This window comes from Spermophilus citellus (genome assembly GCF_964194105.1).
Source record: "Spermophilus citellus genome assembly, chromosome: 2".
Taxonomy (NCBI): Eukaryota; Metazoa; Chordata; class Mammalia; order Rodentia; family Sciuridae; genus Spermophilus; species Spermophilus citellus.
This window is the reverse complement of record NC_138183.1, coordinates 1585762-1609606: the sequence shown is the minus strand read 5'-3', so window position 1 is coordinate 1609606 and position 23845 is coordinate 1585762. Positions and strand designations below refer to the sequence as shown.

The 23845-nt window shown below is 60.7% G+C and overlaps 1 protein-coding gene across 1 annotated transcript in view; it reads right to left on the bottom strand.

Moving 5' to 3' along the window:
• CCDC187 (coiled-coil domain containing 187) overlaps nucleotides 1-20952 on the bottom strand; it is a gene marked incomplete at its 5' end in the record, with an annotated part of 41970 nt that extends 21018 nt beyond the window's left edge. The window contains 11 exons of the mRNA XM_081269478.1: nucleotides 147-502; nucleotides 3352-3461; nucleotides 6532-6616; nucleotides 7055-7596; nucleotides 11468-11562; nucleotides 12069-13120; nucleotides 13850-13984; nucleotides 17630-17725; nucleotides 18683-18781; nucleotides 19918-20426; nucleotides 20816-20952. Coding sequence (XP_081125604.1) covers nucleotides 147-502; nucleotides 3352-3461; nucleotides 6532-6616; nucleotides 7055-7596; nucleotides 11468-11562; nucleotides 12069-13120; nucleotides 13850-13984; nucleotides 17630-17725; nucleotides 18683-18781; nucleotides 19918-20426; nucleotides 20816-20952 — 3216 coding nt within the window. The remainder of the gene's footprint in view (nucleotides 1-146; nucleotides 503-3351; nucleotides 3462-6531; nucleotides 6617-7054; nucleotides 7597-11467; nucleotides 11563-12068; nucleotides 13121-13849; nucleotides 13985-17629; nucleotides 17726-18682; nucleotides 18782-19917; nucleotides 20427-20815) is intronic.
• Between the last annotated feature and the right edge of the window lie 2893 nt (nucleotides 20953-23845).

Sequence of the window (23845 nt, the reverse complement as noted above, 5' to 3'; positions counted from 1 at the left end):
AACCCACCCATGAAAAGTGTGGAAAACCCTCAACAAACAAAACCCCACCAATGCCCAACAGGCCATGAAACAACCAGGTGGGTGTGTGAACACAGGGGCAAGTCCTAGGGTTCTTCTTGGGATTTCCAGATTGTCCCAGAGTGTGCCCCCCCCCCCTTGGTTATGAAGTCCCCAGAGGCAGCAGAGGTGCTTTTCTCTTTCTGGTGGTCCCCAGGGACCAGCCCTACTATGTGCCATTGGTGCTCCTGCCTCACAGAGGCGCAGCCAGAAGGAGTCCCACTTGGGCTTCCCATAGCCTGCCCCTGCCTGGCCATCGGCCTGGGTCCTGGCGAGAGCTGGCAGAGGCCATGGGACAGCCAGCCCCGTCCTGGGCTCAGACCCTCTGGTCTGGATGATGGAACCCGCCTGCTGGCTGCCGATGAGCTCGTCATTGCTGGTGGGATCCCTGCCACCTGCCCAGAGAACGCGGTCTTCCTGCAGACTGCAGCTCGGCTTCTTAGACCTGGAGCAGTTGAAGGGCCGCAAAGAGTTATGCCAGTTCCTGCGCATCGCCATAGCCGCAGAAAGGGACCATGTGAGAAGTGGGATGCTCCCCAGGGCCCCCTAACTGGCCACAATATGCAGTGAAGACACTTGCAAACTTCTGGTTTAGGTGCCGGTGTCTACTTTGAGCTACAACTCCTTTGCAAAAGAAGAAGATTTCATGTCCTTTGTTTGGGGTCCCCAAGGGAAGCTGGAGCTAGAGAAGGTGTCCAACCCCCAGCCACCCTCCTGCAGGGACCTGGAGCTTCAGAGGCCCCAGTCCCCCGGGTCTCCCAGCCACATGGGAGGGGCAGCTCCTGGTCACTCTGGCTATGTCCACACCCCCTAATAAATCACTGGGGAGACTCAGCTGCATGCCTCTGAGCTCTGAACCATGATCCAGGAGAAAGTGAGCTGTCCCTGAGCAGGACAGCCCCCTCAGTAAGCAGAGGATGACCTCGGCCTCCACCTCCATCTCCTGCTGTTGGACAGGGGGCAAGGAGTTAGGAGAACACACCCCACCCACTGCCCAGTGCCTGGTCGCCCGAGGATCAGTGGGGTGGCTTCGTGAGGGCTCCACACTGGCACTTCTGCTGCTGCTGCTAAGCATGACCATGACGATTGGGCATGAGCTCAGTCCTGGGGCCTGGATCCAGGGGTCACAGCCCCCCAAAGAGCTGGCAGGATGCCCTGCCCTCAGGCAGAGACCCACAGCATCTCAGAGCTAAGCCAGAGGCAGCCACACCTGCTGTTCACATTTAAGCTTAAAGGAAACAGGATGTCAAATTCCACTCTCCAGTCACACTCCAGGATCCCAGGGGCTTGACTGTCATGTGAGGCTGGTGGCTGACAGGTTCTCCCTCCTTGCAGGAGGTTCTATTGTGCAGCGAGGTCTAGGCTGGAGTCTACAAAGTTCCACTAGACAGCTCTGGTCTGGGGGAGTCTAGAAAGTTCCCTCGGGCAGTCCTGGTTCCAATGGTAGGAGCTAGAGCTGAGGGACTCCAAGTGACCCATGGGGCTGCTGACACCTTCCTCCCAGGCATGGTGAATGAGGTGGAGGCGTGAGTCAGAGGACCACTTGCTCATGGGCCTAACCCTGATCTTACCCCTTGGAAGATCCTGGCCAGGAAGTGGCCACCTACTGTGGTCAGGAATTTCCCCTGACCCTCACACAAAGGCCAACCTCTGTTCAGCCACTCAGAGAGGACAATATGTAAATCCAGCAAAGGCTGGACAGAGCGCTGGTCCTGACCTACCCCTGGGTTCCTGGGCAGCTCACGGCCACTTCAGGCCACACTCTGGGGAGAGGAGGGGCCAGGCTCTGGTTTGAATGTCCCCTCCAACACTCATGTTGACATCTGATTGCTGTGACAGCAGCATTAGGAGCTGATCAGTCCTCAGGACTCCACCCCCATGACCAGATTAACGAGGAGAGTGTCCACCGTGGAGTGTGGGTTCAGCCCCTTCCTCCTCTCAGCCGCTCTTCTCCACCACGGGACAGCTCAGCAAGGAAGCCCTCACAGGCTGGCACCTTGCTCTTAACCTCCGGCCTCTAGAACACAAGGCTCTAAGTTCTGTTTCCTTATAAATCACCCCGCCTTGGACTTTCTGTTAGAGAAGCCAAATAGACCAGACAGGTGGGAGGTGGGCTGGGTCCTCCTGGCTGTGGACCCCCGTCCACGGCTCTCTGCCCCTGGCTCTCAAGGCCCAGAATCCCAGGCACCGGGTGTTCTGACTGGCTCATCTTCTTATGCCTGTGTCCCCAAAATGCAAGCATCATGAGGGCAGGGCTCGGGTGCCAGTAGGTGCCAGACACCAGGATGCTCAGGGACAGTATGGAGGAGCCGTAACACTGGGGACCACAAGGAGCTTTGGAAACTTGGAGCCCAGGAGCATCAGCAACGTTGGCCTGAGGACCAGGTGCCCCCCGCCCCAGGCTGAGAGGTCCTCCAGAGCCGAGGGCCTGCACAAGCACACACAGCCAACACACTCTCCACAGCCCTCCGCCAGTCCACAGAAGAACGGGCCTGCACGTCTCTAGGCCCACAGAGGACACACTGAGCAACCTCACTGGGAGGCCTCAGTGGGATGGGTCTGGCCCGTGGGGGTGGCTCTGAGCCTGGGTCTGAGACCCCCTCCACCCAGTTACTAGCCCTGCAGGGGAAGCCTGGGGCTCTGCTGTGCCCGGGGCTTTCTCAGGCCACTGGGCCTCACAGGCCTCACTGCCCAACCAAAAGGTGGGCGAGGTGTGGCCGCCACTGCTCTGGGTTGAGGGCCGAATGCGCCCACCTGCCCGCCTCTCACAGCAGACATGACCATGCTTCACCACCATGTCCAAACCCTGTTCTTTTGAGGAAAGTCAGTGGCCACCCAGCCATGAAAGCCTGCTCGGAGTCAGCACGCGGCCCCAGCTGCCCAGGCCTCCCGCTGCCCTTCCTGGCCAAGGCGGGGCAGAGGGCTCCCAGCACACAGCCCAGGCTGCTGCTAGGACCAAGTCAGGGTGTGGGGCAGGCACCCCAACCCCCTCCTAGGCACCAGCTTTTCATTCCTGAGTGCTGGGTGCCTCAGGAAGCTGCCCGCAGGGACCCAGGAGCATGGCCACGAAGCCAGCTCTTGGGCTGTCATCCCCCACACTGGTCACAGCAGGTGTGACAGGAGCACAGAGCAGGCAGCGGCCCGGAAGCCTCCAAAACACTTTAATGCTGAAGGGTGGGTGCTGTCCTCATGGAAGAGGGTCTCCCACCCCACAGGATGTGGAGGGGGTCCCTGGTGGCCACCCCTGGCCACCTGGCCAGCTATCCCAGGACCCGTCTGCAGGCTCGCCCTTACCGCAGCTCCAGGTGCTCCAGGGCATTACCAAGCCTGGCCCTCTGGCCACTGGCACGTCCTCCAGACAAAGGGAGCTGCAGGTGGGGTCCCGTGCCAGCACCCTGCGCGAGCTGGAAGGCAGACAAGCAAGGGCGTGAGCGAGGTCGGGCTGCTGGGGGCAGCACAGGGGACAGGGGCCTGGCAGGCAACCCCTCACTTGGCTGAATCTGGGCTCCCAAGGCTCTCAGCAGCCCTCTGAACCTCAGTGTGTCCAGGGCGGGATGGAGGGCCAGAGCCTTGGAAGGCCCGGGCCTGTGACCTGCAGTGCAATGGTGGCACCACATGTGCCTGGCCCCCAGCATGGGCAAGGCACGGGGTCTGCAGCAGCCAGCAGGAGCGCAGGTGACCACCTCCAGGCACCGTGGCAGAGCCCCCTTTGCCAGAGTGGCCATCCAGTCACCTCTGCCAGTTACCAAGGGCACTTCCATGAGGCCCAGGGCAGACGGGGGCCCACCCATCGACGCTGACCCCTCGTGCCGGGCCCAGTGATTCTCATGGCTGGGAATGGACTCATCTAGGAGTGCTCTGGCAAGACCCAGGAGGCAGGCCGCTGGCCTCAGAGCTGCCCTCCCTCAGGCAGTCAGCAAGCTGTGCCAAGGGTTAGGAGCCAGGCGGGCCCCTGGGCCTTCCTGGGGTCAGCGGCCACGCAGGGAGGGACACCCTCGAGTGCTGGCCACGGCTGTTGAGATTAGAGTGTGTGGGGCACAGTGAGTGTGTATGTGGCACGTGCAGAGCGTGGCCTGAGAGAGCGTGGTTGAACACAGCACACCTGGCCCGGTGCTCCTCAGGCACCATCTGTCCCTGGCACAGTGACAGAATTCGCCCACACCTGTGGCCATGGAGACCGGTGTGTGGCGTGTCCTTCTCTAGGGGTCAGCAGGTGTATATCTCACATGGACTGTGGGCCAGTCCCGTGCAGGAATAAGGTGGTGACCCCATGCCAGCCCCTGCCCTGGTTCGGGGTCTCTGAGGCAGGTGGCTGTGTGTTGAGGCCACAGGGCTACAAGGCACCCTGGGCACATGCTGGCAATGGTCTCAGCCCGCGCTGGCCATTGAGCGCTGGGGTCCCTGTGAGGCCAAGGAGACAGGGCCAGCCTCACTCAGGGCAGCAGACCAGCACCTGATGCAGTGAACCTGGGGCTCCAAGGGAAGGGCCAGCCAGGGAGGGAAGCGTGGCCCGGTGTTGTGGAGGTGGCAGGCCTGTGGGCCCACACACACCCTGCACAGCCTGGACAGTGCTCTTTGGAAGGGACAGGAGTGCCCAGCTGGCCACTGAGCTGTCCCTAATCCCCACTCTCCCAGGGCGCTTTCTGGGGCACAGATCCTAGATATGGTTCCTGCCTCTTCCTGTCTCTCCTCAGATGACTGGGCAGGGGGCAGGGGGTCACAGTGCCCAGTGCCTGCCCTGGGCAAGGGTCTGGGCCACTCCTCTACCCTCTGGCCCCTTTGTGGCTGTGCTAGGAACAGCCAACCCTTCTGGGCCTGGGTCTGAGCGCCTGAGGACAGACCTAGCTTGTCCATTTTGGAGCCTGGGGCGCTGAAATTAACTTCTCCAAAAATTCTATGGTCGGGTTTTAGCCCACCCCCTTCTCAACAGCTTGGGGAGCTGGAGGGGCCGGTATCAGAGAAGCCACCCCTTTGCTGCCCCCTGCTGGCCTCAAGATTCCGTGAGAATACAAGCCCAAACCATCCGCCATCACCAGCCCATCACCCCGTGGGGCTGGGACGAGGTGGCACAGGTGAATTTCCCAGTGGGCAGAGCAGGCATCAGGGGGAAGGATCCCAATAGGAAAGGGCAGGGGAGGGTACCTCAGCATCACCCCTGCTGGGGGACCTCAGCACCCTCACTTCCCAGAGCACTGTGGGTAGGGAGCAGACTGCTCAAGGTCAAGGGACAGAGCTGGGAATTTAACCTGCCCCTTGTCCATGGGCAGCTCACAAGGAGGGGGCGTCAGGTTCTTCCCAGCAGCACCTTGGAATTGGGGGAGCAGCACCCTTTCCGTGACTGTGGCCCCACCCATCACCCCGGTGGCGGCTGCTCCACATCCTAGCCCTCTGGTGTGCAGGGCCAGCCCCCCAGGCCCACTGACTTAGCTGCCAAGGTCGCTGGGGTGACACAGCCCTGCTGTGGGGACTGGGCAGAGGCCGGGTGTTCCTGGTGGACTCTGGCTGAGGGGGCATGCAGGATGCCCAGGCCACCGCCGTCCTCGTCCAGAACCCCCGGCCTGCAGCCCCGTCTTTCTGGTAGTGGCTCTACCTTTGGAATCCAGGGTCCTGGGCTCCCTGGGGAGGGGCTGCTCAGGCCAGGCTGGGGTCCCCTGACCAGGGGCTTTGTTCAGTTTGAAGACAAACCAGGGGTGAAGGGAGATTTTTTGGGGTGGCAGAGGAGAGTTTTCAGAAGAAGGGGCCCTACCTTGTCCATGGGCCCTGGGGTAGGTCTCGAGGCCATAGCCATCAGGAGAGCTGAGGTAGGCACAGGCACAGCCATCTTGTACCCAACTATGTCATACCAGATGGCCCCTCAAGGCCCTCAAGGGACTGAAGCTTCTTCCTTGGCTCTGCTGCAGCCTGGGACTCAATGGGGCAGCAGGGGCCCCTCCTAAGCTTAAGTGGGAGGGGGTCTGGGGGCACAGAGCAGGTACCATGTCCCCACAGATGGGACTTCAAATGCACCTTGTGACCTGGACCTAGAGAAGGCCGTGGGCCACAGCTGGGGATGGGTGGAAGAAGGGCAAAGGTCCAAGTGGTCCTAGAACTGAGACGTGGGGTGTGGGGCCTGGACAGATGAAGGAAGGCCCTGCTCAGAGGCCCCGACAAGGCCAACTGCCAACAGCCAACAAAAGAGCCAAGGTGACGTGTCTCCCGAGGGTCAGAGCAGCACAAAGGGAGTTTGTGGGTGAGTATCTCCCAGGGACTCTTGACTGCCCAGGGCAGGGCTTGGCTTAGGGACCCACTGCCAGCTGCCCGGCCAGAGCTGTCCAGAGAGCCACCCCATGGCGCGGACCAGCATCAGGGCCAGCATGACTTGGCCCACATCCTGGGAGCTGTGCCCTCCCTGCCCAGCCTGGCTGCACCCAGCTCCCTGGCCTTGGCCCTCGACCAGCTCCAGGGGCACTTGCCAAGGGAGCTCTCTGGGCTTACCTCCCTAAGGGGGCACCAAGGGACCTGAAGGAATCCGAATCTCTCTGCAGCCTCTTCTCCAGCTCCCAGAGTCTCTGTTCCACACCTTTGAAAGAGGCACATGTCATGGCAGGGAATCAGCAGGACGGAATCAGCAGGACAAGGAGCTGCAGGTTAGCGGGGACAGGGACGCCCTGGCAGGGGTGCCCGGGCACATTTTGCAGTGGGTCTAAATGAGCTGCAGTGCCCACCTAGCCTTCAGGCCCCTGGAGAAAGGCAGGGCAGGGAGTGGAGGGCACACGGGCAGTGCAGCAGCCTCACCCCTTCTTCAACCTGTCTTCAGACAAGACAGGGAGGGCAACTACATCATGTGCCACTCTAGGAGGACAGCTATTCTCACCCTGCCCACCCTGGACAACTCCTAGCTATGGCCTTCCTCTCCCTGCTTCCAGAGAGGAAACCAACTGGTAATGGGGTCCTGTGCTCCCGCTCATGGGACCTCCTGGCCACTCGCTGGCCATTGGGCCCAAGGCCCCAGTCGTACCTTGGGGCTGGCTCTGGTGGCGGGCCCTTGGGCTTACGCTTTGTGTCTTCCAGCTCGGGCTCCACAGCTCTGGGTCATCATTAAGGAAGCAGGAGGAGGGGATGAGGGGCTTAGCCTGCAGGCCAGCCCAGTCCTGGGGTGTCCCTGTTTCTCTGTTGGGCATCAAGGCACTGGGGCAGGCCGTGGCAGTGAGTGTGAGGGCAGTAGGTGCAGAGCTGGGGCCCACAGGTGGCCAGTCCAGGGCAGTGTCCGAGGCCTCCGCCCCGCGCAGCTTGGTGGTCAGGATGTCGATGCGCTGCTTGAGCACGTTGGCCATGGTCTCCAAGGCCTGCAGCCGGGCCTGCTTGTACTGGAACTGCAGGGGGCCTGAGGAGCCCAGCCGGTCAGCCTCTTGTGGGTCCAGGTAGACGCAGAGCCCCCGGGAGAGGTCCTGGAGGTGCAGGGGGCCCAGGGAGGAAGTGGTGGACAGCAGCAGCGGGGCGCCGGTTCCGGTCTCCAGGGTCTCAGTGTGGTCCCAGGCTCTGTTCAAACACAGACAGAAGCTGCCGGAAGAGAAGAGCAGGTGCTCAGCCCCCGCAGGGCTGCGTCGCTTGGCATGTGCAGAATGGCCGTGTACAGAACAGCAGGGAGGAGTGACCGGCGGCTCAGCAGAGCCCTGTCTGTCACAGAGGCCAGAGAGGCTCTGGCCTCCACAGGCAGCTGGCCCACGGCTGTTTAACAGAAGAGAAGGGGGCCTGGCTGTGGCCTGGGAGGGGGAGGGACATCCACGGGTCTCTGACTTTAACACCATGTTGCCACCGTGTGGCAGAAAACCCGTGTTGGGTGAAAGCAGAGGAATCAAGGACTGTGAGCCACCACTCCCATACCCGGGCGCAGTGGTGTCTGTGTCCACCAGCAGACGAGGCAGGACGGCAGAGCGGGACGGGGGCACGTTACTCAGCAGGAAACAGGAAATTGTGTCAGCAGCTGTGGTGGGGCTTGGGCCACCAAGCTGGGCTGCTGGACATCACAGAAGGTAATGAAGGCAGACCCCACTTAGGTGAGGGCCAGCATCCTGGAATCCAGACACAGAACCAAGGGTAGACAGGGACAGGCTGGCCTGGGGCGTCTGTCACGTGGGGCGGCGGCCACGGCAGGACGGTGGTGTGGACCTACTAGTGCCACAGGGGCCACACACTTGGACGAGGTGGGGAAGGGTGTTGCTGGTGCCTCGCGAGGGCACCGTGTGCCGTGGCGCCATGGGCGACTAGCTGAGGATGCCGCTCTGCACACTGAGGAAGCCGCCCAAAGTGGAGATGCCGGAGAGCTCGTTAAGCCTGACTGAAACCTCCTGCGACACACCTGGGTGTCAGACATCACACCGTGGCCCCTCCTTGGGCACGACCTCTGCTTTCCTGCTTCAGTTATAAATAAATTTAGCATAAAATAAAATCCAGATGGATTAAGGATCACAAAACATGGCTAAGGGCTGGGGCTGGGCCCCGTGGCAGAGCACTTGCCTAGCGTGCGTGAGGCCCTGGGCTCGATCCTCAGCACCACCTAAAAATTAACATATAAGTAAAGGCCTTCTGCCCATCTACAACCACAAAATAAATTAAAAACCTGGCTAAGATGGTGGATTTTGTTATGCTTGACACATTTTTTTAAAAGTGGAAATAGCAAAGGGCAAGGAGACAGAGAGTGAGGAGGACCTACAGCCTCCCACCAGGGGGACAGACCTCCACAGCACCGTGTGGCACAGGAGCCTGACAGGCAGCCAGGGAGGGTCTGCCCTAGGGTACAGGGTCTGGGTGGAGCTGAGTCCTCTCTCCCTGGAGCCAGTGTGCGTTTAAAGGTTTACATATGCAGACCCCTGGGCACCTCTGGGCCCTGAGTCCAGGGAGGTAGTCCAGAAAAGACCAGATACGGAGCCAGAGGAGCAGCCAGGGCATGAGGAAGGGTGTCCAGCCAAGGAAAGGGGGCTGGGGCCATCCTCGAGCCCCTCCCAACACCAGCTGCCAAAGTGTCCTCTGAAAACACAGGGCAGGGTGCTCCTGGCTGCAGCACCTCAAGGGGAAGCCCTGAGCCCAGCCTCCAGCCAGATCCAGCTGCCCACCTGGGCCCATCCACGGCAGGTGACCAGAATGAGGCTGGGCCAGGCAGAGGCTGGCCCTGGCTAAGGCTCACTGCAGAGCCCAGGGAGCCCTTCCCAGGCAAGAGCCAGAAGCAAGCCCCCTCCCCGGCTCCCCTACAGGGTGGGGAGGGCCTGCAGACGTCCCCACTGGCTCCCAAACAGCTCAGGGGTGGAGAGTGCCCTGGTTGGAGTAAAACACAGGATGGTGAAGACAAAACAATCGGAAACAAAGACAAGAGCCAGGCGGGCTGGGGCTGGGGCTCAGGGATGGGGCGCGTGTCGTACTTCCAAACTCATGACCCCTAATGTCAAATCCCCAAAGAGCAAGATTCCTAAGGTCTACAATCTCAACTCTGAAAGATTAAAAGAATCGTGAATGTTGGAATCCTGAAGGCTGGGATTCTGAACACGGGGATCCCCACGCCAGGCGGCTCCGGAGGATCAGCCTGCTTGCCATGGTCAGCAGGCAGAACAGGACGAGGGGAGCCTGGATGCCCGGGGCAGGGTGCCTCCCGAGGCGAGCAAGAGCTCAGAGGGCTGGGACCCGCTGTGTGGAAATGAGCGTGAGCATCTCCCAGGAGACAGAGGAAGAAGGCAGCCCCGTCGCCGTGCAAGATTTGGAACATGGTCTGCGGACCACCTCCTCCAACTGCCAAGCCCCTCCCTGGAAAGCACTTTTTCACACGTCGGATTTCCTATTTAGTTTAGCTTTTTTTTTTTTATGCCTCTTTTCTCTCTTAGTTTTTCCCCTGCTATTTTAAATTGCCGGCATTATATTTTGCAGTTTGCTATGAGATGCATTTCATCTGCATTCATGTCGGGGTCCTGAACAGAAAGCCCTTGAGACTCCTGATTTCCCATTGGCTTTGTGCACCTCTGGCCAGTGTGACTCCAGCAGAGAGCCTCACTCCATGCTGGCCTGTGCCTGAGCTTCGTGCATGCAGGTAAAGAGGTTCAAACAGCACCTTTGTGCACGTCCACTTGTGTGAGAGAAAATTTCCCAAGAGCTAGCTTGCTGGGGTCCCTCTGTGCAGTGGTGACCCAGTGAAGCAAAACAGGTTGTCCATCACCATATTTCCGATGACCACAGGATTTTTGTCATTTTCTTGCTGTCCTGGGGATGGAACCCAGGGCCTCGTACATACTAGGCAAGTGCTCCATCACTGAGCCGCAACCCAGCACTTTTTACTTTGAGACAGGGCCTTGCTAAGTTGCACAGGCTAGCCTGGAACTTGGGGTCCTCCTGCCTCAGCTTCCTGAGTAGCTGGATCACAAGTGTGGCCACCACACCTGGCTCCCAGATGACTGAAGCTATAAAGCTGGGCATACACAATCACCAACCACAGGGCCATGTTTTGACATGTCTTTATGAATTCGGTTCATCTGCTCCTAACTGAAAAGCCCGTGTAACCGTCATTAGCAGAGCTGAGTGCTCGTGCTTGCATAATTACCTACATTGTGACTGTCTGCTTTATCCAGTAAGTTGCCACCAAGTGTCCTGTCAGGCTTTTATGTTTCTCCAATAAATCCCCCTCTGAAAATATACATCTTTGAAATAATTTTTAAATTATTTTTTACAGAATTATATTTTCAGGATTTACATCGCTCAGATTGGTGATTTTAGAGACTTTAAAGATTTTGCTCTTTCAGGATTTCAACATTTGGAACTATGGAGTTTAGCACTGTGTCTTTCGGGATCATGGCTCAAGCCTGCAGGTGCTCCCAGGAGGAATAAAGGCAGGTATGTGAGCTGGCCCGGCAGCCATGGCCACAGCGGTCAGCCACGGGAGCTGGAAGGCAGGGCAGCCCCATGTCCACGGACAGGGAAGCCGATTGGTGTGGACAGAGCAAAATGATGTGAAGCCCTGCTTCACATTGAACGAGGTGGGTGGGAGGCCCTGACATGCAGTGAGAAGCCGGGGCCATTACCTTTCGGAGCCGTTATTACGAAATGTCACTAGGGGCAAATCCATGGCCAGAGCAAACTAAAAGCTGCTCTCCCGGGAGAGTGGGTGGAGTGACAGCCGGGGGTGGTCTCCTCTGGGGTGACTGTCCCAGAGCAGCTGTCCGTCAGAGGGCTCTGAGCTGTGCCCTTGAGCATGGACGATGTGGGTCCCACATGCTCCTCTGACCTCCGAGAAAACACTGGAGGGACCAGCTGCTCCCTGCACTGGAGCCCCGGCAGCCGAGCACAGGTCCCAGGAGCTTCACCATGGCAGCATGGGGCCCCTGGATTTGTCCTTTGCCCTGTCTGCCACCACAGCCATGCACAGAAACAGCAGCCCCCACGTCGTACCCACCTGCCCGGGGCCTCCTGGGCCCCCAGCACCTTGCCAGATGTCACCTTGTTCCACTGAAGCACAGGAGATGCCAGGTTCCCAGGGGCTTCCAGGCCCTAAAGAAGAAGGGGCAGTTACAGCCCCCCAGCAGAAGACCCCACAGCCCATGTCTCGGCCTCAGATCCGGGCCCCAACCTCCACCAGGCCTCAGGCTGGATTCTGAAGAGTCCTGCAGGGTATTGGCAGGGGGGTCTCACTTCAGGGGCTGGGGTGGAGGCAGCATGGTCCTCCCAGAGCACACTTGGGCTGGAACCCCGCAGCCTCGCTGGAGCCCAGCAGCAGGGAATCGGGCTCAACCCCCAGCCCCCACCCCCAGACAAAGGTGCCCAGGTCTGGGCCTCTCCTCTGTGGAGTCACCCAGGGCAAGGCTTGTGAATGCCCTCTTTTCCTAACGAGTCAGGGCGAAGCTGCTGCAGCCAGAGCTGCCACAGCCCCAGTGGCACAGCCCCAGTGGACACATGTCAGTGGACACATGTCAGTGGACACAGGTGGCCAGGGAAGCAGCCGAGGTCCTCAGGCTCAGAGGCTGAGCTGAGTGCCCCCTTGCCCCTCCTGCACGTACCCCGGACCTCGCAGAACTGGGCACAAAGGTGACGATGCCAGGGTTGGTCTGGGAGACCACGGGGACGGCCTTGCCCAGCACCGCCTCCCTCTGCTTCCGGTAGACCTCCTGCAGCCTGTGGTTCCTCAGCTCCAGAGTGCGCGTAGCCACGGCCTTCTGTTGTAGGGCCTGCTGCCGCCAGGCCTGGGCCTTCTGGCGCATGAAGTCCCGTAAGGACTCCGAGCTGTGCGGCTGGCACAGGGGTGCCCGGAGCCGTGGGCAGGACCCAGATGAGCTCGAATCTTGCTCCTTCCCCAATAGGTTCTGAGGGTGGCCCTGGCTGGGCCTCGACCAGGCCTGCTTGATTCCCAAAGAATGGGGGACAGCGGCTCTGAGCTTACTGGGGGGGGCAGTCCTTTGCCCAAAGGAGCTGCTCCAGGGCTGTTGGGGGACAGAGTGTGGCCTCTCCAGAGAGCTCCAGGGTCTGGAGACAGCGGGCTCCAAGTCTTCACAAGCCGCCCAGGCCCTCTGATGACAGGTCTGTCCACCAGAGGTGCTCCAGGGCCGCCGTGAGAAAGTGTCCAGCTTGTCAGGGTTTTTTCTTGACCTCTGGAAAGGGGGGTCTCGTCCTTGGGCCACCCAGGCCCTCTGTGGATAGGACTCCCACTTGGCGAAGGTGTGCCAGGGCTGCTGGATGCAGGAACTGCTGGGCCTCTCTAAAGAGGAGCACTTCCCCTCTGTCAGGGCCCAAGAGCTCTTGGAGAAGGGGTCCTGCACATCCCGGGAGCCTGGGGGGTCCCGCTGCTGCCTCCCTGCTGGACTCTGCGGCTCTGCTTTAGCGGGTCTGAGCTTCGGTCTGTCCCTGGGGTTGCGGGCCAATTCCAGCCCGGCCTGGATCTGCTGCCGGAGGTCTTTCAGGATAGCCATAGCGGTTTGGACCGTCTCCGGCTGATCTTGGGAAGTCAGGCTGGGTGTGATCTCGGAGAGCCGCTGGTCACTGCCGGCAGAGGCAGGCCTGGGGAGCCAGGCGTGGACGGGCGAGCCCCGGGTGGCTGTGGCTCTCCTGCTGTCTCCTGCAAAGACAGGTGGTCACGGGGTGCTGGGCACTGCAGGTGGAAGGCAGGCAGAGCCAGCTCCTCCTGGCACGGGGTGTAGGGGGGGCAGCCGGTCTCAGCTCCCTCCCTCCCGACTGTGGCCTCGGCGCCCACACACAGAACCCTCAGAGCAGCAGCCACATGGGGCGAACCCTCTGCTCTGGATGTGTGTGCTGACTGCGCACACGGAGGAGTGACACGAGTCCCGCAGAGGAGTGGCCGCTCCAATCTGCAGTCCTTCTTGCTGGGGAAACTGGTGGTTTGCCTGCTCCAGAGCTGACCCAGGACATTCTTGGGGACAGAAATCCTTAGGGTTTTTTGGTCTGTTTGTTTTGAGTACTGAGGATTAAAACCCGGGACACCCTGTCACTGAGTCATACCCTCAGCTTTTTTATTTTTATCTTGAGACAAGGTCTCACAAAGTTGCTGAGGCTGGCCTCAAACTTGTGAGCCTCCTGCCTCAACCTCCCAAGTTGCTGGGATTACATGTGTGTGCCGCCACTTCCAACCTTCTTAGGTTTTTAAAGATAATTATTTTCCTGTGTCCCCTCTCTGATGGTGATTTAGAGGGTGATTGACAGGTCTCTGGGAGAGACACCCTAGCTGCCTCCTCCTTTGATGAGATGGACAACATGGACATCTCCTCCTCCACACCCGCCCCCTGGGGCCGCAGCAGACCGGCAGACCTGTGGCAGAGGCACGAGGTACCTAATTCCACGCTGGGGGCCCAGTCCCTCGAGGGTGCCTTGCTCTGGAGCCTGGGGCGGGCAGGAGGGGGCCCAAGCAGCAGCCTCACCAGGGCTTGTCCTTTTCTCCAGGCGTGAACACCAACCAACTCAGAATCTTAAACAGAGAAGACACACAAACACAGCCGGGTGCCTGTGGACCTCCGAACAGCGGCCCTGATGAGGAAGTGGGTGGCTCCACCTGGACCCTGGCGACCACCTCACAGGTTCTGGAGGGGCTCAAAGTGAAACCCCTCATGTCTAGCCCCTGTGGGTCAGAGCAAGGCTTCATCTCAGGGTGACTATGGCAACTTCTCTGACCCTCTGTATTCTCTTCAGTGAAAAGAGGGTAATAAATCTCCTCCTAACAGCTCTGTCCAAGGAGCACTCAGCACAGACTTGTGCACACTCACACACACGCCCACACCTCCTCTCACCCGCATACACTCACACACTCACACCCTCACACACTCAGGCACGCAGCACACACTGTGGCCAGGAAAAGCAACCAGCAACGTGGAGGTCACAGCCCTGGGTGGCCCCTACACCTGGCCGAACCTCCAGGTGCTCAGGGCAGGGGCTGCAGCTGGTCACACCTCAGCCGGAGGAGAGTCCTCTGCTCTGAAGCTGGTCAGAGCCAGCAGCCACAGGTGGGATCCGTGCAGGCTCCCAGGCCCACAGGACTGTGCGACACAGAGTAGATGTCACGGCACCTGCCAGCAAGATGAGCTCGCTCTAACAAACATGGCGCACAGCGACATCACCTCCAGGGGTCTCCTCACGCTCCCTGGTGGTGCTCACCAAGGCCAGCCCGGCCACCGTCATGACGGCCAGCCCTCCACCAGCCCAGCTGGGGACAGAGGCCTCTCACCCGCACCCTCACACACAATCACCCACATGCACACAGACTTGTGCACACTCACACACACATGCACACACGCCCACACCTCCTCTCACCCGCACACACTCACGCTCTCACACACTCACGCTCTCACACACACACACTCACATGCCGACATACTCACATGTCCTCACACACACTCGCACACACCCTGAGGCCTGGAATCAAGATCTCCATGCACACCCAGCCCCCATGGAGGGAGGTTTCTGCCAGTTGGGTGCTCCCCCTACACCCCTCATGGACCTGCCCTGAGCCTGCGTCGCCAGCCACAGGTCTGGAACCACACTCCCGGATGGAGCACGGGCAGCACTGAGCCATGCCGTCTGGGGTCAGGCCCCCGGGCCAGGGGAGGTCATGGTGCTGTCACAGCAGTCCCAGGCCTGGGTTCTAGTCCAGCTCCACCTCCTCCACTGTGGACCTCGGGCAAACGACCCAACTCCTCCGAGCCTCAGGTCCCCTCTGTGAGGGGACAGCTCTAGGAGCCCCTTCCCACGGTGCCATGAAAGTGAACCAGTGGTCACCATCACTGTGGCTGGAGTCAGGCCCAGAGGGGGGCCGGGTTCTGCAGGCAGGGGTGGGGCCCAGGCCTGAGCTAAGGCTGGCGTGGCCCCATTGACCACTCCTGGACCTCACATAGGGACATGGGGACGTGTCAGGCTGCCCAGAGTGGCTCCCCCCACCCTCATTGCTGCTCCACTGCACAAAGCTAGCCAGGCTTTCCCCGCCAGGCGCCGGGCAGAGACCCCGCTGCACCCTCAGCCCTCCCCCATCCCCCAGCTTGGCTTCCCGTTGCCCAGCAGAGGGGCCCATCGATGGATGGGTCCTGGTGGGCGCGTTTTTCCTTCTGCTGAGCACTTTGAAGGCAATTAATGTTTTTACGAGAGGATTTTTAATCTGTGGATGTGGATGAAGTCCCCAGTGCCCTGTCAAGGCTCCAGCTGACCTAATCTATGATAAAAAATGCAAACTAAGGTGCGATAATCTAAAATTAAATATCGGGCTTCATCTTCCTGCGGCCCAGATGGATGAATATTTTATACTACCATGGTTTAATTTTTTGTTAACTGCAGCAGATTTCTAATTCATCCAGTTCCTGAGTCCTGTGGCTCTGACCTCTGAACCCAGACCCATCCCTCCTTAGCCCAGCTGTGACTTCGTCACTGTCAGCAACTAATGCTCATTGCCATCGGGGTGACAGGGTGGCCGCGGTGATGAATGTGGGCAGTGGCACGCCCCTCTGACCCGGTGTCAGGCAGAAGGCAGGTCATTTTTCAAGCTAGCCCTTAAAACAAAACAAGCCCAAAAGCCGAGGGGAGGGGGATGACACCCCTTGGTGTCATATAAAAACAGGGTTCTATTTTGTGCATTTTCAGGGGGCTTCTGGAAACTTCTTGGAGCCCTTCAGTGTCTCTCTTGGACACCAGTGGAGATTTTCCCGGCTGTCCTGCGTCACCTCCAGGCAGCTGACAGACAAATCTGCCAAGGCCACATGGCCAGCTGGGCCTCCCGCCTCCCCGAAGACCTGCTGCTGAGCATGGCGGAGGCCACTGCTGGCCCAGGGAGCAGATGTGTGACCACACAGGTGCCTGGGCGTGCATGGAGCTCATGCTGCCCAGCAGGCCAGGGCCCTGTTCTCACCCAGTGGGGAAACTGAGGCACAGAGGGTCACAGGGAGCCATGTCCTGGCCCCAGGTGCTGCTTAGGCTTACAGTCAGGGTCCCACACAGCCCGCCTCAGGCCCTGTATGCTGTGTCCTCCATACCGGGGGCTTCTCAGGGGTGTTCCCAGGGCCCAGACTTGGTGGCAAGGTGCCCAGGTGTGGTCCCAGGTACACATGACTGGCTCTCAGGTTAGGAACACAGGTTGTGAGCTGGATGGGTCAGGGCCTGTCAGCCTGGCCCTGGGCAGGCTGCCCAACCTGTTCCCACATGTAGCAGGCCATGTGCCTTTCCCCAAGGAGCTCTGAGGATAAAGTGATTTGATGTCCTCACAGGCTTGACCTTGAGGATGTTCAAAGGGAGGCCCAGAAGAGCTCTGCCAGCCTCCGTCCCAACAACCCGCTACTGCCCACGTCCAGCGGAGGGCAAAACCCTTCCCGCATTCACCCTGAAGCTCTGAAACCAGCAGCCAGGCAGGGCACCTGGGTCTCTGCAGGGCCAGGCCTCAGGGAGGGAGGGGATTCCTAACTCAGAGGGAGTTCGGAGTCCTCCAGGCCCTGCCCACCACTGAGGACAGACCTTGGCAAGGTGCCCAGGCATGGTCCCAGGTACACACGGGGGGGGGGGTCCTGTTATCACCTATTGTTAATTATATCCTCTATTATCAGCAACAGCATTAGTGATGGCCTTACCCTGGCTAGCCTCTTGGAGAGGGTGGGATCTGTGAGCCTCCTCCTCCCCCTCCTCCCCAGCCTCCCCCTCCCCTCCCCCACCCTTCCCCCACCCCACCCCTACCCCACCCACCCTGCCTGGGCGGGTGGAAGAGCCTGTCCTTGTTTCTGCCTGGAACCCTAAGTCTCCAAGCCCCAAGCCGGGCCAGCGGGGACGCCCGCCCCCCAGACATCCCGCACCCTCACTTCGGCAGCACTGTGAGAGTGCGCAGTGCCTTGTCCTCAGGGACTGTGGCGGGGGCTGTGGTCTTTCACTTCACCATGAGGGACACACAACCTGCACAGGCAGGAGCCACCCGCGGCTCCTCTGGTGGCCACTGGAGCTGAGGCCCCCAGATCCCAGGCGTCCTGAGCCTTGTGTGTGTGGCAGTGCAGGTGACCCTGCCAGCCAGCCAACCTCAGGACTGAATCCAGAGCTTCTGCCGACTCTAGGGACCCCGGTACCCGGGGGGGGGGGGGGGCCCAGCCCTCACCTTTGCCTTTGGCTGGTCCACTGGGGCAGAGCGACTGGGCAGGTTTCTCCATTTTCCAAGAGATGTTTCTGGTCCTCTTAGTTTTTTCCCTTGGAACTTCAGCGAGAGGAAGAGGAAGAGGGAGGGAGAGTGAGAAGTGGACCCCACGTGGCCACTGCACACGCATCCCGAGTCCTGGGGTTCCTTGAGTGGGTGGGTGACCAGATGAGCCAGGCCCCGGGGAGCCCAGCAGCGAGGGCTGCAGCCAGAGGGGCTGGGTACCTGGCTCCAGCTGTGGGTCAGGCCAGCTCTGGGATCCTGGCTGGCAGAACACAGGGCCAGACGGCCCCTACACATGTCCAGCTGGCCACCACTGCAACACGGGGGCCTGCCTCTGACTGCCTTCTCCCAGCCCCTGCAGAAACCTCCGCCACCCTGCTGGGCCGGGGAACTCAGAAGCCAATGACATAAAACACTTCCCAGCCTCCTCCCCTCTCCACTCTGGGGTCTCCAAAACCCTACCAGAGCCCACCTCTCTGCACCCCATGCCTGCCCTCAAACAGAGCTGCCCAAGCCCAGCTGTCAGCCGCTCGGGTCCAGCACCCTCGGAGGCTGCACGGCGGGGTGAGGCGGGTGTTCCCGACAGTGCAGCCCTCCACTCCCAGAGCAGCCCGCCCGTCCCTCCACCCCTCCTCTGTCTATAGAATGAGTGAGCAAGCTCAGCCACGTGTGTCCCCAGGCCCATCCCCTACCTGGAAGTCTCCTGACCCCTGGCCCACCCGCAGCACCTCCAGAGCTAGGCAGGGCCTACATCTGCCAGACGGCCCAGGGAGCCAGGGGCTGGGGGTCCTAGAAGGCCTCGGGCTGGCCGCAAGGTAGTGAGAACACCTCCTTCTGCCCAGGAGATGGCTCTACAAAGAGCCAACGGAGGGGGCCTGGGATTCTCTCCCCTGAGAGGCAGAGGGTTACAGCTCAGGCTCCAAATCCCCATTAGCACCTTCTCAGCTAGGGTCCTCTCTGACCCCCAGTGTCATCTGTAAGTGGGGCCCAGCACGTGGTATCCACACCACTCACCTGAAGCCTCGCGCTGGGTGACCCGGGAGAGCTCGTGCCCCGGGCCAGAGAGTACTATGTCTTCCATTCTGGGCTCAGCTGCATGCAGGTCGCTGAAGCCTGGGGCATGCACACAGAGGGGGCAGGGAGAAGGCTCAGGGGCAGCACCTCGGGCCACGCCCCGGCAAGGACAGCCCCTTAGTGGGAAGCTGCCTCATTAGGCCAGACCTGGCACCGACAGGTCACCGCCGTGGCTTACAGAGCAGAATCTGCCCTCCTGCAGGGCACCGGCTGGGCTTGGAACCTCCACATGGGAAAGGAGGCCACAGCCCCTGGTTCAATCCCATCCTTTCGAGGCAGCAAGACTCAGAGGGCACACCCCAGAGCTGGCCAGAGAAACACTGGGAGGGCCACAGAGGGAGCAGCCGCGGTCTCCCTGGCGTTTCATCATCTATACTTTCAGAAAGAAGCACGCTGCCTTTGAAAAAGTCACAAGGGCTGTCCTGGGGGACCCACTTCCATGAGGCGACCGGAGCCCAGGTCCATGAGACAGGAAATAGAGGGGTGGGGTCTGGGGGGCTGGTGTTTAATGGGGACAGGGCTTAGTTTGGAACAATGGGGAAGCTTGGGAGATGGACAGAGGTGTGGCCACCCAGCAATGGATACATTTAATGCCACTAACAGACACGTAAGAGTGCCTAAGATGGCAGGTCTTATGTCATGTAGTTTACAATCATCTTTAAAAATAAGCTGCTGCCTTAAAAAAGAAAAAGGGCAGATGTCCATCTCCCTGCCTCCTTAGAAGAAGGCACCTGGGCCAGGCCCCCTCCTGCCCGGCAGTGAGGCTCCCTAGATATGCCACCCCTCTCCAGGCCAGGAAGCGGGTGAACCTTCTAGACCCCACTCTGGCTTCTTAGGGTCCCTGACCACGCAGCTGACCTGCTTGGGGACCAGCCCCCAAAGCTTCAGGGACAAAGAAACAGACCCAGGTTCTTTCCACAACCTCCACGTCCCTGTCCTTCCAATGTGATTCAGCCATCAATGGGCCTTCCTCACCCAAACCCAGCTCAGAAGCCCCTCTCCAATCTCCACGTGGCTCTGGGGCCTTGAAGCCCTCGGGGCACTGGGCACATGGCACACACCTCCCTGGTGGGTCACACTGGTGCCCCTGCCTCTGGCACCCTCCCAACCCGCCTGCCTCCTGGCCTCCACAGCCTCAGGCCCAGCCTCCCTCCCCCAGCCAACCTGCCACTGACCTGGGCATCTTGTAGGGGCTGGAAGGGAGCTTGTCGCCTTGCGGGTCTTGCTCCTGGGTGCTGGCGACGTAGCTCTGTAGAGGCGCGAGGCACTGGAGGATGCTGAGGTGCCCAAGGAGGCGCAGCTAGCCTGCCACCGCGTCTGCGCCCGGATCTTGTCCCTTAGCTGCTCCAGCCGTGGGTTTCTCTTTCTGGGATGTCGCCGGGGCCCTAGCATCTGGGGCGGCCTCTCCCTCCAGGGCCCTCGGGGAGGTGCACATGATTCATGGCCCCCAGAGGAGCCGGAAATGCGGCCCGATGACACCGAACTGTCCCCGTCCCTGTCCTCCTGGTTTACAGCCCACAGGGGCAAGCTGCAGGCCTCCATACTGGGGCTTGGCTCCTCCAGGTCATCAGACCAAACCACGTGAGGAATCGTGCCATGAAAGCCCAGCTGCTGGGAGGGCCCGGGCCACCTCAGGTCAGCTATGAGGTCATCCTCGGCTGCAGGTAGACCAAGACTGTCTTCCCTGGGAAAGAGTGACAGACACAGTTGGTCAGGCTGGCGGCCCAATGCTGAGCAGAGCATTCGAGACTGAGTCCCCTATCCCTGCAACCCCTGCTCCCACAACTGTCCCACAGTAAACACTCTTTCCCAGGGTCCTTGCCCTGACCATCTCTCGTGGCCATCTCTCGTGGGGTCTGACCACGCCCTGTTGAGGTGGGGACCGTCATCAGCCCAATTTGCAGGTGGGAAAACTAAGGCTCAGAGGCCAGCCCACACCAAGGCGCCTGGCAGAGGCAGGCCCAGGACCTGAGCGCTGACCTCCATGTCCTGGTGTCGTCCACCAGGGCACTGCCTGGGGAAGGCAAGACCCCTGCAGTCTGCCCCACGCATTTGATGACACACAGACACTACCTGGGCTTGGTCTTCCTGCTCTCCGTTCTCCCCAGGGTCCTGACAGACCAGAGGCCCTGCTGCTGGCTCTCCTGGGGGAAGGGCTGGAGTGCTCTCCGCAGGTAGGTGGGCAGCCTGCCCAAGACTGGGGTTGGCATGGCCAGTAGCCAAGGTGGGTGAGCACCAGGGCGAGCCCCAGCCGCCATCAGCCTGACGGTGTGCTCACATGGTGGCCTCCAGGTCTACAGCCCAGGGCCCATCACTGTGCTGGACAGGCTGGCCACTGCCTGGCTCTGGATGTTGGCCGGTGCTGGCCCCCTGGCCTACAATGGAAGCCCTCAGGACGGTCATTGAAACTGGGTGGGGACAGTGGGTGCAGGCCCTGAGCTGGCAATGGCGGGGGTGGGGGCTTCCTAATGAGTTGCCTCTCAGTGGGGTGGGAGAGAATTCCAGGTGTCCCCATGACAGCATAATAACCCCGTGTCACTCAGCGACAGCCTGAGCCCTTCAACTCCTGCTGGGGCTCCCACCAACACTCCCAGATGTCCCCCAAAGCCAGGAGTCCTGGCTTGCGTCCTCCTCCCCGGGAGCTCGAAGAGACACCCCCCAGGGGTTCCATGAACCTGCCCGGCAGGGCAGTGTGGTGGGGTGGACATGGGTTCTGTGTGTGGCTGGTCTGGGGCGCAGCTGGTCCTGAGGTCGAGTGGGGAAGGGAGACCCTGCCTCTCCCTGAGGACTGTGAGTGCCCGTGAGTTCTCTGCTGCGTGGCTGATAGGGACAGGTGTGGAGATGCAGGAATCTGTCTTGGGATGTGGCCCAGAGATAAGGAGTTGACAGCAAAAGTCCCCTGGTTCTAGGTGGCATGAAGAAAACCTAAGTCTATTATTTTATTTTTGGGTTTGGGGGTGGAAGCCAGGCCCTCCCATGTGCCGGGAAGGCTCTCTGACACGGGGCCACACCCCTGCCCTTCCTGGGGCTTTTTATACAGGGCCTGACCTAGGGAAAGGGTGTCGAGCCAGGAGGGCTGCCAAGCCCAGGCCCCACCTGGAACCTGAGGCCCCCCAGACCCCCCTACGCATGACTGCCACAGCCAGCAGGACCCGAATCCAGCCCAGGGACACCGCCCAGCCTGGTGTCCCACTCTGCTAGGGCTCCTGGCTTCCCTGGGGATGACATTTGCAAGAGATTAGAAGTCCCAGAGAGGAGACTAGGGCTGCGGCAACTGGGGGCCTGGAAAAGGCTGAGGAACTTCTGCAACCTCCTAGAGTGTCACGCAGCAGATCTGGGCCGGCACAAGAGGCCACAGGGAGTGACCGTGTGTCACCCACGCCATCCTGGAAGCCTGAACCACTCTGAGGTGATCCTCGAAGACAGCTCCACCTCTGGCTCCCTCTGGTTCCCAAGGAGCCTCCCCACCCTGGGACTGAACGCCCCTCTGCTTCCTACAGACATGGCCCTGGGCCATCCAAAGGACTGGCCCCTTTATTGACCGTCACCTTCTCTCTGCCAGGCCTTTAGGCCCCCATAGCACCCAAGTCCAGGACTCCCTAGCCCTGCTCCCAAAAGTGGGGGGCAGAGCATCTGAAGATCGAGGCTGGACACACCCTGCCCACAGCCCACAGGTTGTTGAGGCCCTGGTTTGACGGGATAGAGCCACACACAGTGGCCAGAACCGAGTGAATACTTTCCTGTACAAAGAGCAAAAGCATGGAGAGGCCTGGCTGAGGACAAAGCCAGGCGGAGCGGCTGCTGTCCTGTGGGCTGTGAGGCCACCACTCACTGCCCTCTCCTCCCTACCAGCCGTGCTGGGTGCTGCTGGGTCCCCCCAGGCTGCTCAATCACAAGGCTTCAGGACACACTCCAAACCAGGGGTCCCACGCTGGCTCCCCAAAGCCTGGAGCCTCTGCTCATGTCCAGTCCATGCCCTGGCCAAACCTGTGCAGTCTGTGTCCTGCCCCCAGGACCATCACACCTGCTAGCAGGGCGGGTCTCTGTGCTGGCTGCAGAGTGGCCAGGAACAGAGGCTCCCAGAAGACCAGTGGGCAGAGGCCAGAACCTGGGTCAAGGAGCCTGCACGTGTCCCTGGCAGCACTGTCACCTCACCTGGGCCCTCTGCAGGCCTGGGAGAAGGTCCATGCCAACCAGGGCCTGCTCCTGGACTCCTGGTGCTGGCCAACCCACTACTTCCTTGGCTTCTACCACTGGAGCTCCACTCTGGTGCACAAGGCACATACCCCTTCCCCGGCCCTCTGGCCTCCTCCCTCCCCTCTCCCCTGTCCTTGGGGGTGCCTGCCAGATCCCTGTCCACCTCTCCTGTGGGGTCGTGACCCACGTCAGCAGGTAAACACGCCCCTTTATCAGCAATTATTCACGGCATGGCTGGGCACTTGTGCTGCCCTGTGACAGTCCCTTGAGGGACATCCACTTATTACCTTTACTATAGGGGAGGGACTGGGGCTCAGCTTGAGTCACAGGTCCAGGGGCCTGGGAGGGTCAGAAAGCTGGCATGCCAAGTCATTCCCACGACCTCCCACACCCCCAGGGCCAGGAAAATCCGCTGCTCCTGGGGGTCCCAGGGCCATGCGGAGCCCTGTATGAGGGCTGGCTTCTTGGCAGGGTGGGCTGGGAGGAGAAGCCAACAGGCATCCCCGTGTACCCCTGCCCAGTCTAGGCAGGGAGGGCCCAGGGGCTGAGACACCAGGCACCCTCGGGATCTCAGGCAAGCTGTGCAGCCCTCCAGGCCCTGGCCCACTCCTCTGCGAAGCGAGCGGAACCTCGTCCCCCGTGGAGGCGCCCTCGGGAGTTCAGAAGACACATGGAACACCAAGTTCTCGGCTGGGCCTGCAGAGTGGAGGAAGGAGCCAGGGAGGGAACCCAGGCACCCTGTCCCTGTCCAGCCTCCCACCCCTGTGCCGGCCCACAGCCACCACCCAGTTCCAAGACTGGGCTGCACAGGTACAGACTGGGGCGGGGCTCAGCAGGCAGCAACGCCACAGAGGCCCCCAGCCCCCCGCAACTGCGAAAAGCACACAGGCTCCAACTGCAGCATAT